Source organism: Quercus lobata, chromosome 10 (assembly GCF_001633185.2).
Source record: "Quercus lobata isolate SW786 chromosome 10, ValleyOak3.0 Primary Assembly, whole genome shotgun sequence".
NCBI classification, from domain to species: Eukaryota; Viridiplantae; Streptophyta; class Magnoliopsida; order Fagales; family Fagaceae; genus Quercus; species Quercus lobata.
The window spans coordinates 3,856,144-3,870,332 of NC_044913.1; the positions used below are offsets into that span (position 1 = coordinate 3,856,144).

The window sequence follows — 14,189 nt, forward strand, 5'->3', positions numbered from 1 at the left end:
TAAACAAATCTTTAGGGTTTAAGGGGAAACCCCCACCTTCCCCCTTTAGATTGCCAATGAGGTCTTACGTGAAGGAGTGCACTACCACAACATGAGGTGGCAGTTTTTGAGATTTGCTCTACTTCGCATGTGTATTAGTGGTACGCTCATCCTTAGGCCAAAGGCTTATAAGGCATGAGTGAGAGGCGTCTCTCTCCGATGTGGGATTAAACAAATCCTTGAGGACTAAGGTTCAATGCATTTCCAAAGAGGACAATACCTGATTGGAAGCCGAGACGAAAGTCCTCCCACAGTATCAATTTAAACCATTCAATTGAACCAAAAAAAATCAAATCTTGATTTCAAACCCAAAAAAATAAAATAATCCAACATTTAAATTAATTAAATTTTAAAAAATATTGGATCTAATTTGAAACCAGCAAACTATTATGTATGTTTGGGAACAAAGTTTTTTTTTTAAACATTTTTTATGAATAATATTTTATCTTATATGCTTATGTAAAAAAATATATATTATTTTTATTTTTCTTAGGCATAACTATGCTTTAAGTCATGTCCAAGCACACATTGCTGGATAAAATAATTACCACTAATATATAATGATATCGAAGAAAAAGAGAGAAAAAAAAAGTTGTAAAGAGAGAAAATATGTGAAGAAAGGAAAAGAAAAGTGAATAACAAAGGAAAATAATTTTCTTAAAAAAAAAAAAACAAACTATTCATTTTCCTAAAATAGTTAGACATTGTATTGTAGCTTTGATATGTACTTAGTTTTGTTTTTAAATAATTCTCAAATAAATAAAATTTATTTTTTTATATAAAAACAAAGACTGTTTTTTTAATTTGATAGTTAGGGTGGAAAAATTTGAACCATTTACATCTTCATGCAAAATACTAGGAAGCTCTAGTTGAGTTATAGTAATCTTGGCAAAAAATAAAGACATTTAAGATGTGATATCTTAAATTGTATGGATTGGATTATTTGAGTTTGTTGTGGGTATATTCTGAGTTCTATATAGGTAATATTTATTAGGTGGATCTTGGATTTATAAATGATTACAAGGAACCCTAATTGCAATTTGACTAGTTCTTTTGGATTATAAACACAAATTAATTTGATTAGCACTTTTCCTTAAATCATTATATAAGACCACCTCTATAATTGTAAAGCTATTTTTCTCTTTTTGTTAAGATTTTAGTAACTTTTGAAGAAATGGATTGAATTGAGTAAACTAGAGGAGAGGTAAAACATTAGAGAGATAGATGAGAGTTAGAGATGAGGATTAGAGAGAAGATAGGAATGAGAATGTAATTCTTTGTTATGCATCCAAAAACTGAGTACACCCTTCTTACCCCCTTTATACTATTACAATTCCACCCTCTTAATAAGATTCTTGACTCAATATAACAACTAACTAACTACCAGCTAAGCTAACTAACTACATGACATCAGCACAATAGCCAATGACATCAACACAACAACTAACTAACTGCCACTAATGTTGACAGGTAACACTCCCACTCACCACTCAGCCCCTAATTACAACTCTTATCACTTTTCTCATTTATCTTCATTATTATTGTCCAAACTGAAATTTCGGTGTATTCAGCAAAGGTAAAAATAAAAAACTGAAATTTCAGTGTTATTCAGTCCTCTTGAAGGACCACATCATCAATATCCAGTGGTCTTCCATTGCAACTAATATTCTGCCATGTGCCAAAAGTAATTGACAAAGCATCCTAGTCATTTGAGGAAAAAAGAAAAAAGGTTCACAATAATTCCATCACCGGTGATGTCAATTGAAGCCTGAAATTTTATTCGAACCTCGGTGACTGTGGCAGATCCAATAATATGAAGTACTCTGTAAAGATTAAAATAAAACTTTTAAGATTTTGTAGAAACTTTAAGATGTCAAAATTATTGGGCAACACATCTATGTGACCAATGATGCAACTCATAATCTTACCTAGTAGATCTTTATCTTCCTTTTGAAAATCCATACCAGTATCAGAAACGCCTCTGCGCTCTTTGGCTGTTAAATTTCTTTTACACTAGTGTGGTTTTACCCATGCTACCCAATCCAAAAATCCCAATTGCTAAAAATCCAACCTTCTGAACAGTTCCTTCTCGGTCATGTCCAGATATGAGAAATCTGAATTGGATCCAGTGCTTTCTCTCGTGAATCTTTTGAGCATTGTCGTGTACTACTTTTCCCTCTTGGATGACTGCGATATTCCTACTGAAAAATTAATCAGGGCTGTTCAATCTTGTTGACTCGGCTACTGTTAACAGAAGGCCTTGATAAAAAAAAACGATTAAGGAATATCGCGGGTGAAGACAATGTTTTTTCAATCAGAATTCAGAACTGCAATGTTTCTATTTTTCTTAGAGACATAAAGTGGCATAACTTGTGTCACAATTTGTCCACGTAACGAGTTGTGTGTAGTAGAGAGGTGATGGTAGGTCCACGTAGGTAAGTTGTGCCCCTTTATGTGGTACGAGTATTATACTTTTTCTTAGGTGACTAGGATGCTTAGTAAATTAATTTTGGCACATGGCATAACATTATTGGAATGGAGCACCGCTGAACATTAATGATGTGGTCCTTCAAGGAACAATTTCTACCTATCAGCTTCTTTTAGCAACAAGGAGGGAGGAGGGTCTAATAATAGGGAGGGGAGACCCACCTCAATAATATTATCACCAATAACCCCATCCGGTGGTTGGATGTAACTTCAATATAAATTCCTTTTGTTCTTGGTTATATTTCTTAAAAAATTTGGGACCACATAAAAAATAACAACTTTTATTAATAATAAATGTTCACGTGGCAAATTGTAAGTAACGTAGAAAAAGTGATAGGTCTACCGTATAAGTTTACGCAATGTAAAATAAGAATTTTCCTAGTTTCAAATCACTACTGAAATATAAGGATTAAATTGTAATTTAGCCAAACACTTTTTCAAATTATTTTCTGTAGGAACTTATCGTCAGTGCTCTAAATTTCTAATATAAATATAACATTCTAGCTAATCTTTTAACGCCACAAATCTGCGACTAAACTGTTGTCAATTTAAAATGGAGCTAAGGGAAGGATTAGAGCCTGCGAGTCCTAATGCACAATACTTTAACAGCTCTGTGCTGTCAGTATCTATTATCTGTGTCATGCAAAGTGAGGTACCAATTGAAATCAACGAAGCGCGTGCCATATCATTGCTCAATGATGTGTTCCTGCCCATCAATACACGCTTCTCCTCCATCATGGTGATGTTATCTACTTTTCTCAATATTTATTTTTCTTGCAAAATAATATGATTCTGTCTTCTTTTTCCTCTTTTATGAAATACACAAACATAAATGCATGGAAGGTTAAATGGGTATTCAGATGCTGCTTTTTAAGGTTCTTACATTAATCCCTTTAAAACTGGCACTAAGTAGTGAGAATTTGTAAACAGGTTAAGGATAGAAAAGGTGAGAAACAATGGAAAAAGGTTGAGGTGAAGCTTGAAGAGCACGTTAATTTTCCTATTTTCCCTACTGGCTTGTTACCCCCATCATATGATGAATATCTTGAAGATTATCTATCAAACATTGCAATGGAGCATTTTCCACAAAACAAACCACTATGGGAAATTCACATGGTTAAATATCCAACAAGCAATGCAGCTGGTACTATCATATTCAAGCTTCACCATGCGCTTGGTGATGGCTACTCTCTCATGGGTGCACTTCTTTCTTGTCTTCAAAGGGCTGATAATCCTTCTCTTCCCCTAACATTTCCTTCACACCAAAGCTCAGAGCCAGAAAGTGGCAGTAAAAGTGTTTGTGGAAGAGTGTCTCAACTTTGTTCCTTCATCTTTAACTCTGTATCTGATTTTGGTTGGAGCATGTTAAAGAGTACATTGGTCGAAGATGATCGAACACCGATAAGGTCTGGGGCTGAAGGAGTCGAATATCAGCCAATCATGGTATCAAACATGATATTCTCTATGGATTGTATCAAACACATTAAGGACAAGCTTGAAGTGGTATGATCAGCATATTTTATTTCAAATTAGCTAATGATTTCAATTTCATATTGTTTTTCTGGTAACTAACGACCTAATATGCCTATTAAATGTGATCATAGGATGAAAGCATTGCTAAAACATCATTGATACGTTTGTTGAATGTATCCTATACTTTTCATCTGAAATTTTATTTAATATTTAAATAATTAAAAAAAGCTTTCACTTTTTACTAGTGATGTGTGTATAACTCTATATATTAAGAGGATTTGGAAAGTTATGTATTACATTTTTTGACTTCCAAAAAATCCTTAATTTAATTAATTTATCATTATTCCTAAAACATAAGAAATGAGATTAAAACTATAAATAGACAAAATTAAAGGGTTTGATTTACCTCCAGTATTTTTTTAAAAGGAGTCTCATTTTGTTTTAATAAGAGATTGTCACATTATCCAATAACTAAATAAAATATGGAGATTAAAACCCATTACCACTTGCCATTATATATTTAAAACAAAATAACATGTCCAATTAAAAAAGTATTGAAGGTAAACCAAACTCAAAATTAAAAATAAAAAACTTACAGAGTAAAAGCCTCCCACTAGATAACTACCCCAAATTCCTAAAAAAAAAGCTACCCCATGTTCCAAAAAAAAAAAAAAAAAAAAAAAAAAAAGAGAAGAAAAAACCATGTCCTATAAAAAAAGACCCCATGCTCCTATCAAAAATAACAACTATCTCACATTCTATAAAAAGAAAACTACCTGCATCACTTCAAAAAATAAAAATAAATAACCCACGGAGAAACCAATTGCAACTTCCTAAAAAAACTTCCTACTTCATTTGTTCCTCTCTTCCCTCTCTCAACATAGTGGAATGCTCAAGGAAAAATTCTAATAACGTTAAATCCCTCTAACTGAAAACTCACAATATTTCTTCAGTTTCTTCTTTATTCTTTCATTCTATTTCTAATTGACACTATCTTGTTTTGCACTCTCTATTTAATATACTGAATTCTTCTCAATGGTCAAACATTTTTCTCAAATTTGGTAAGCCTATAAACAAAATTTATATACTACGTTTGCATTTGAATTATATTATGTATTGTACTTTATCAACTACATATTTTGTGAATTAGTAACTCTATGACATTGTATGATGTGTGAACTATATGAAAGGGATTATAGAAAATTTGGTTATACATTGAAAATTATGACACTAAACCAAAAAAAAAAAAAAACCTCACACACGTGTGATGAAACTAGTATATATATAAAAGAAATGTTTATTTAAATTTGTTAGCATGATAATAATATGTATAAACTTGTTTTTTTTTTTTTTTATATATATATTCCTTTAGTTAAAAATAAATCACATATGTGACTAAACATACTGCTTTTATATTATTCCTTTAGTTAAAAACAAATCACATATATGATTATTTTAAGGGAAAAAATCACATATGTGATTTATTACATAATATGTTATAAATTACATATAAAACAGGAGTCTTGGCCTTTGCCCCTCCAACCCACGGGAACTTTGTACTTGTAGAGTGATTATTATGCTAAATGTGCGTAGTGGTTTACATGTAACTTAATAACTAAACATTTGTATGAATATAAATGAATAGGTAAAAAAATTTTAGTTGTAATTCTCATTTTTGCCTATAAAGATTTGAAAGAAAAAAAAAATTTCAAACTTATTCAAGAATTACCAAATCTTAACATACCATAAAGCTTAAATTGCTAATATTTAACTCACCTTAAACTCTTTTGATACTTTTGATAACTTCTCTTTTTCCTTTTATTAAAGAATTTGATGTTCCTGCCCATCTTGTGACCCATTGGTCTGTTTTTTAATTTGACTGGATCGGTACCCATCTTTAGTCTTCCACTCTCTGTGGCCCAAGGTTTAGAAAGAGATTATTGCGGCCCCCTAGCTTATTCTCATTTGTTGGTCCAAAAACAATAGTACTCTTTCATTAAATAAAATCCCCTTATTGTCCAACCTAATAAATTATAGTCAAGGCAAATGAGTCAGGTTAATTAGATTCAGGTCAAAACAGGTTATCCTTAATGGGTTGTAAGCGGGTTGGGTTGACGCTTATTTTTTTATAGAATAAATAAATAAATAAATAAATGAATAAAAATAATAAAATACTTAAAAAAAAATTTAAAAAATAAAATGATTCTTGAATTTAAACAATTCAAAGTTTACTATTCAGTAATGATATCATGATGTCATCACCATAAATAATTAAACTAAAAAATTAATTTCATGATGCATCTCTCATTACTAATAAATGATGTCTCATTTGGAAGATCGCACATGTTATGAGTTACATATTACAAAATTGAAGAAATTTTTCATTACTTTTCTGCTTCTTTAATATGCACCAAATTTATCAATTAAGATAGCATTACTAATCCTCTTATTTCATGATGCGTGTCTCATTACTAATAAATGATGTCTCATTAGGAAGATCGCACATGTTATGAGTTAGATATTACAAAATTGGAAAAAAATTCATTACCTTTCTGCTTCTTTCATGGGTAATTATTAAGTATTCCTAGAGTACCATAAATGCGTACTCCTTTCACATAACTGTGGGTCTCACTAATTTAATTTATGGTGAGACCCACAATTAATATGAGAGAAGAGAGTAAGCATTTATGGTACTCTGGAATATTTAATAATTTTCCTTTTTTCATATGTACTAAATTTATCAATCAAGATAGCATCACTAATCCTCTTATTTCATATATGTACCTTGCCCTATATCACTATTTATAGTCTACATATAACATATATTATATGCACACACACTTGCAGTAGCATTAAACATTATCAGCTAATAAGCACCCCTTTTTGTTTTACCATGCATGTGTATTCAAGGGCCAATGGTTTTGAGGTCACGTGATATTTAAAATAAAATAAAATAAAAAATTTGTTTTAAAAATGGGTCGAGCCATAGGTGAAACGGGTTGACCCAAACCAATCCATAAAAAAGGTCGGGTCATAAGTCACCTGTTTTTACTTTAGGTCAAAAAATTTTGACTTTGAGTTGGGTCCAATTTTTCCATGTCTAATAAATTATGTGAGCAAGGGAGAAAGTTCGAAGGTGGCATTGCCCCAAAAGTAGACTTATCCAAAATTCCTAGGTTTAATTCTCCTACAACCCTAGTTTTAGCATCCAAAATATTGAAAATGGTAATTACCCTCTTAGACACCATGCCATCTTCACCTTCATGACAATATGTTGACAATGACGCCTTTAAATCGAAAGCAAGATAAGGGTTGATTGGGAAAATTAGACTTGTTAATCCATCTTCACCCACACACAAAGAATAGATAGGTATGGATAATAGGAACAATAAACTGTTTTAGTCAGATCTAATTCTAACTTTGTACCCAGTTTTGACCTGATTTGTTAACAAAGTATTTAATATACTATATATAATAGTAGAAGTTTTTTTTTTTTTTTTTTAAATTAAGGTCGTGCTGCCACATAGGAAAACTGCCCATCTAAAATTCTGCGACGTAACTTAAAAAGAGAAACATTATTCTATTTGGCAATGCTACAACACAATTTAAAAGCCTCTCATTATATATTAAAAAATTTAATATAAATTTAAGAGTCCTAGGGTCACAACAATTTTAATTACAACAGTCTTAAATTTTCCTACCACCTCACACATGGGTTATTAAAAAAAAAAAATTGCAGATTATAATGGGCCAACTATGAGATCATGGACAAATTAGGGCATTGTGAATTTATGTTGTGTTAGGTCTAGGAATTAGAGGCAACTGATATAGGTATCATGATTGCCAAAATTCTCATATCAAATCATCACAATGATATATCATCCATTAAGCCAAATAACATGCCAATGTTCAAATTTCAAATCCTAAGTAAATCATGGAGAAAATCTTCACACGATGAGATTAAGTAGAAGGCAAACTATGAAAGAAAGGTATAATAACTACTAGTAAGCCTAATCAAAATATATACGTCTTTCACCAGTTTACTTTTGGTAGTCTTCAAGGTCTTTATACTTTATTTCTTAGGTCTCCGCAGATTGGTGTCAACCTTGTGATCATTTGCATCATTAGGCGCAAAAGTTTGATATTACTTTGTTCCCTTATGAATTTAGTTGACTCAAAAAAAAAAAAAAAAAAAAAACCTTATGCGGATATCATTTTGTATATAACGTGCAAATTTATTATTCTTGATCTTCATATAGTTTGTTGAAACATTTATAGACTTAGTTTTTTAATGTAATTATTTTTTGTGATACAATGAATTTTGTTAATTTTTATTATATTTTTTTTAATAAGTATGAAGATTAATTTGTTATAAAAATCAATCGAAAATGTACAATTAATTTTCAATATTATAGTAAAATTATTGTTCGACCAAATTTTGTTTTCTCGAGTGCAGACAGTAAATGATGTAATTACTGGAATAATTTTCCTCGGCAGCCGGTTGTACATGCAAGAGATTAGCAATAAATCAACTAAATCACATTCCACAGCATTGGTAATGAGTGGCTACAAGTCAATTGAGGAGATGCTTAAACCTAACTCAAAGGTGCCATGGGGGAACCAATTCACCTTCTTGCATGTACCAGTGCCAGAGCTTAAGGACCATAAATCTCAAAACCCACTTGACTTTGTTTTGGCAGCAAGCAAGATAATCAAGAAGAAGAAAAGCTCATTGGGTGTTTATCTCACTGGTAGGTTTTTGGAGATTGTGAAGAAACTTAGAGGTCCTGAGGTATATTCATGATCTTATTCATCACCAATAATCACTATTTCTACCTTCTATCATTTGATAATTTTCGAAACAATTATGTTGGTTCTTTTTTTTTTTTTAAAACCCTACTTATATATATACATAGAGAGAGAGAGAGAGAGAGAGAGAGAGAGAATTCTTGGCATACTTAGTTTAATAGTTAATAGTTAATACTTGCTGCTAATAACATTTGATATTAATATCATACTTTTCTATCACATTACTAAAAATGTCAATTAGGTTTTCTTTTCTTGAATAAAAATGGGTAGAAAAAGGGTGGGAGGGGTGAAAGGGGATTGTATTCGGTATATGGTATATACCTTATAAGCAAGCCACATAATCTTGGATTGGTGCCTCTATTTTGATATCCAAAAGTTATTTAATTTTTTTGAAGCAATTTCTTCACATTGCAAAGCCGCCTAATATTAATCAATATTAGGGTAATTACAATTTATCACCATGAACTTTCAGAATATATGATTATATCTTAAACTATAACTTGTGTTTCACTTTGCACTTTATCGTTAATTAATTAGGCTATTAGCTTGAATTGATAAATATGTCATGTGCAACTCATGTAACTCTTGCATACGTGGCACCACATGAACAAATCGAATTGACCCTCTTTAATCCCTTTAAAACAAAAGTTACATGGCAAAATAAGAGTTAAATTTGTTAAATAATTTTATTTTAAAGGATTAAAGAGTGGAAATTTGGTATGTTCATGTGATGCCATGTATGCAGAGTTCACATGAGTCGCACTTTGACATGTTTTTCGGTCTAATTTAATAGTCCAATAGACGATAGGGTTCAAATTTAACCGTTTAGGATGGTGATCATGCATTTTGAAAGTTTAGAGTCGTAAATGTAAATAGGGGTATAGTTTATATTAGTAAAGTGTAATTTTATTTTAATGTTAAACAGTTTTTGTCCTAAAAAAATATTTTAAAAAATCTTATATATATATATATATATAGCCAAAATTAAGAGAAAATCCAATTAGAATTTCAATTAGAATTTAATTTTGTGTTATGTGTCTCATCTAAAATTTTTAATTTTTATGTCAAGTAAGTTAATTATTTAGTGTAGAATACAATAAGTTCAATATAAATGAACTTTAAGAAACTCAATCACATATCTAAAATTAGAAAAAGAGAGAATTTGAAAAATTATGCTTTTCGATTTCATTTGTTTGTCTAGTTAAAAATAATTAAAATTAATCAACATTTTACATAATATTATAAATGACCGTCATATATATACGTGGTGTGTGTGAGAAAGTGTTTTTTTTTTTAATCGTACATTTGTATATACACGATTCTAAAGTAGTTGATTTTTTTTTTTTTTTTTTTAAATATAAGATAGAAATTTTACTCTGGCCTAATTTAAGTGTATATGTGGAATGACTATCGCACCAAGGGTACATGGTGGTAGTTAAATTTATCTTTGAATACATACTCTATAAGATCTTTTCGGCATTCTTGTACTACTGCAGACAGCCGCTAGATTTGTCCATGGGACACTAAGGAACTCCAGTTTGTCAATTTCGAATGTGATCGGGCCAATGGAACAGGTGTCTTTGGATAATCATCCGATTAAAGGTCTATACTTCATGGTGTTAGGTGTGCCTCAGGTAAAAATGTAAAATTAAAATTGTAATTATATAAAGAAATTATATTTCTATAACATTTTCACAATAAATTTTAGGTAGTGGGTTGCTATTAGTTGTTATGAGTGGGAAATAATTTAAGTTATAGATTCAAATTAGAACTAATTACAGCTTATCACCTATGATTTTTTATAAAAATATTATGAAGATAGCACTTCTCTATTATATATACCACCTAGTTTGCCTTAAACAAATAAATATCTTTTATAAAGATTTTTCAATAAAAATAAAATTCGAAATTCCACCTTCTTGTAGTTTTTTATTTTTATTTAATTTTTATAATCCATCTCATAGATATCGAAGTATAGATGTGACATGTTTGCCTCATAAAACAGAGAGAGCATGTGCTTTTCTTTCATTGGTTTTTTTTTTTTTTTTTTTTTTTTTTTTTTTTTCAAGTCATAAAAATGATTCTGTTTTTCGAAGTCACAGAATGATATTTGTAACTTTCTACTTATTAGAAGCAATCAGATAATGTTTTGTTACACTTATTCTCAGATCTTTGGTGTTCACTTTTTTTTTTTTTTTTGGGGTCTTTACAGCGGAAAGTATAGAACAAATTAACAAGCATAATTTATGATTTAATGTGAAAAAATTCCTCAAATTCAATCACCTTTACGAATAATTATAGAACACCTTGCTTTCAATTAGATTCATCATATTTTATGACCCACTGTAACATGTTTTTTTTTTTTAAATGGATTTGCAGAACCTTATTATAACAATGGTAAGTTATATGGGAAACCTGAGGATTAGCGCTGTAATGGAGAAAGGATTCTTGGATCCCCAAAGATTCAAGTCATGCGTGGAAAATGCCTTCGAGAAAATTCTCAAGCTGCTGATGATGAAATTACTATTTAAACAAAGATTTTGTTTTTCTTTTTTAAATCAACAAATTGAATTTTTCATTCATAATATTGATTTTCTATCGATAAATAAGTCAGTACAATTTATATATGATTGTTCATCTTTTCTTTCATTCTCCATGTAAAACTGTACGTAGGTAGATGGGTTTTATACCTTTAATGCATCCTGCATTATTGGGTTTAATATTTATTATCATGATGCTAGGTCTATTTCTCTTTGATTTATTATTTGGTGTAATATATCACCCTCCAATGACATGATGCCACCTCATATTTTACACATTAAAACTATAAACTTAACAAACACAATCACTCCCTCATAAATATGAAATATCAAACCAAGAGTAGTTTGGTTCATAGTTTTCTGAATCGGTCCGGACTAGGAGGTCGAACCGTGAAAAGCGAGAACCGGGGTGAAAACCGGTTTTTTAAGTATAAAGAACTGGATTTTTTTGTTAATTCTGTGAACTGCTAAAACCGGGGTTGGACCGCACGTATGGGTGAGAACCGTGCAGTCCAACCCCTTAGCAATTTAAAAAAAAAAAAAAAAACTTAACACAATTTTATTTTACTTAATTAAATTATCCATCTCTTATAAGGAATAAAAAAAAATTATAATTAAAATCCTTCATGGTTACATTATTTAAATGTTGTGAAAATATGTATAAATTAAAAAATATCATGGAAATACATATTATGTCACAACTAAAACAGGCCCCAAATCTTCAGAAATCAAAACCTAGTTTCACCTTGAAAATCATCACAGAGAAATAACCGTCATAATCTGAAAGTACCACCGAGAAACCAGACAAAACCGGGTGGTTGTGTTCAATGCCTCACCTTAAAGCACAAACCCAAAGCCCCCCCTCCGCCTCTGGTTGTCTGCCACTTTCTTTTCCTTAGCAAATGGCAACCAAAACATTGTCTGATATATAATTCTTCATCAAACTCACTTTCCGTTATCTCTGGATTTTTGTTGCTTTTTTTTTTATTATGTTTAAATGTTATTTTAAAATAAAAATAAAAATTCTCTAGGATGGGTGAGGTAGATTCGCATGGCTAGTGTGAAAGTGAAACAAAAGCCATTCTTTTTTTTTTTTTTTTTTTCCCTGCTAATGCTTAAGCCATCCTTCTCCTTGTTGATGTTGGCCATTTTTCTAAGTCTCAGTTACTTGGAGTTCCTATTTACAAATATCCAACAACTTCTTGGACTTGGAGTTCCTGTTTTTCTGCAAATTTTGGGTTTATTTAAAAAAAAAAATTTTAATTTGGTATTTTTGAGGGAGTGGTAGTGTGTGTTAACATTTATTGATCAAAGTTTTTCTTTAAACTAATTTGGAAAGAATCATTTCCAACTCTTCTTATATTTTTTTTTATTGTATATGAATTTTGACAAATTCATTATTAGATTACTTTTTCTTACTATATTCTTCATGCTTGCAAAATTTAAGTAGAATAAAGATCAAAATTTATGTCATCAATCAAATATTTAAATTTCAAGTTTTTGTAATTTTAAATTATGCGTGAAAAATAAGTTTATGTATTGAATAATAAATAACATCTTATTTGCCTTTGTCCAGTGGCGGAGCCACGTTGGGGCCGAAGGGGGCCTCGGCCCCCACAAATTTTTTATAAAAAAATTAGTAGATATATTTATAAATAGTGATCCCAGCAAATTTATCCTTCTTAAAGAAAATATATGCTTTTGGCCCCCTCATTCCCAGCTAAAATTTTGTATATATGTATAATTAGTATTTATTGTATTTTAAAAGAAAGTATAAATAACATTTTACCTTAATTAAATAGGTTTACAATCCTATTAAACATAATTGTATACATCATTAAAAGGAAATCAAAAACTAAAAAAGAAGAAGTAATTTTTGCTTACTTTGGAGTTTGGAGTTAATGGCGGAGGGTTTCTTCTTCATCCTCAAAATATTAGAGCACAATCACAGATAGCACCACCAAGCTCTGCTGATTTGCATCTTGGATTCTCTCTGGGCAAAAAATTAGAGCACCACCACAGTCACAGAGGGTTTCTTCTTCATCCTCTCTCTCTCTCTCTCTCCAACATTTAGACGTACTTGTTAGTCAATCTGCTTTGCTTTTTATTTTTCTTCTTTTCTTTATTTCTTCGTTCAGTCTACTAGTGGTTTATTTATTCAAATAAGATTTTCTTTATAGATTTGAGATTACAATCTGCTTTAAGTCCTACACGTGGTGGGTTGCACTTCAAGTTGTATTCTAAAGCAAATTTATCCTCCCCAACCTACACTTCAATTTAGATTACATTTGCTACAAGTCCTACACGTGGGACCCGAGGTGTGATTTTTCTTACCTTTGTTATTAGTCATTAAATTAATTAATATATTATATGATATATAAATATAATAAACTATTATTAAAACTGATACAAATATACTTTGTCTAAATTTTTTTTGTTTATATAAAATGGAAAATTATTGATAATTTTATTTCTAATTCGCCACTTGAAAATTCCCTCTTAAAGAGTATAGATTACAATATTGAATAAAAATATTTAATTTTTTATATTACTGCTTGTTTTTGGCATATTAAAAAAAAAAAAAACTAGTTTTATCATATTTTTCATAATCTTGTTTATAACATTTTTTACTACTATCATATATTTATTGGTTGATGATTTGCATAACATTGACATTAAATAAGAAGTAGAACTATTCATTAAATTTTTTAAGTTATAATGTATGAAGATTATGATTTTATAGAGATATATATATATATATATATATATATATAATTTCCCTAGTTAGAGTTTGATTAGTTTTTAGTTTAAATTTTGTATTATTATATTTAATTGTGGATT

General features: G+C 30.1%; 1 protein-coding gene across 1 annotated transcript; it reads left to right on the plus strand.

The window, feature by feature from the left end:
- Positions 1-3,038: 3,038 nt before the first annotated feature.
- LOC115963026 (O-acyltransferase WSD1-like) lies at positions 3,039-11,476 on the plus strand. The gene is made up of 5 exons (XM_031081910.1): positions 3,039-3,265; positions 3,457-4,029; positions 8,456-8,791; positions 10,305-10,442; positions 11,188-11,476. Exons 1-5 carry the CDS (start codon positions 3,080-3,082, stop codon positions 11,467-11,469), a joined length of 1,515 nt encoding a protein of 504 aa, XP_030937770.1. The 5' UTR covers positions 3,039-3,079; the 3' UTR covers positions 11,470-11,476.
- The last annotated feature ends 2,713 nt before the right edge of the window (positions 11,477-14,189 follow it).

What these genes read in the sequence shown, in the direction of transcription:
- LOC115963026 (XM_031081910.1), top strand. Translation starts at nt 3,080, where the DNA reads ATGGAGCTAAGGGAAGGATTAGAGCCTGCGAGTCCTAATGCACAATAC. An exon ending in AGAAACTTAGAGGTCCTGAG is followed by an intron (nt 8,792 to 10,304) that starts GTATATTCATGA and finishes GTACTACTGCAG; the next exon opens with ACAGCCGCTAGATTTGTCCA. An exon ending in TGGTGTTAGGTGTGCCTCAG is followed by an intron (nt 10,443 to 11,187) that starts GTAAAAATGTAA and finishes ATGGATTTGCAG; the next exon opens with AACCTTATTATAACAATGGT.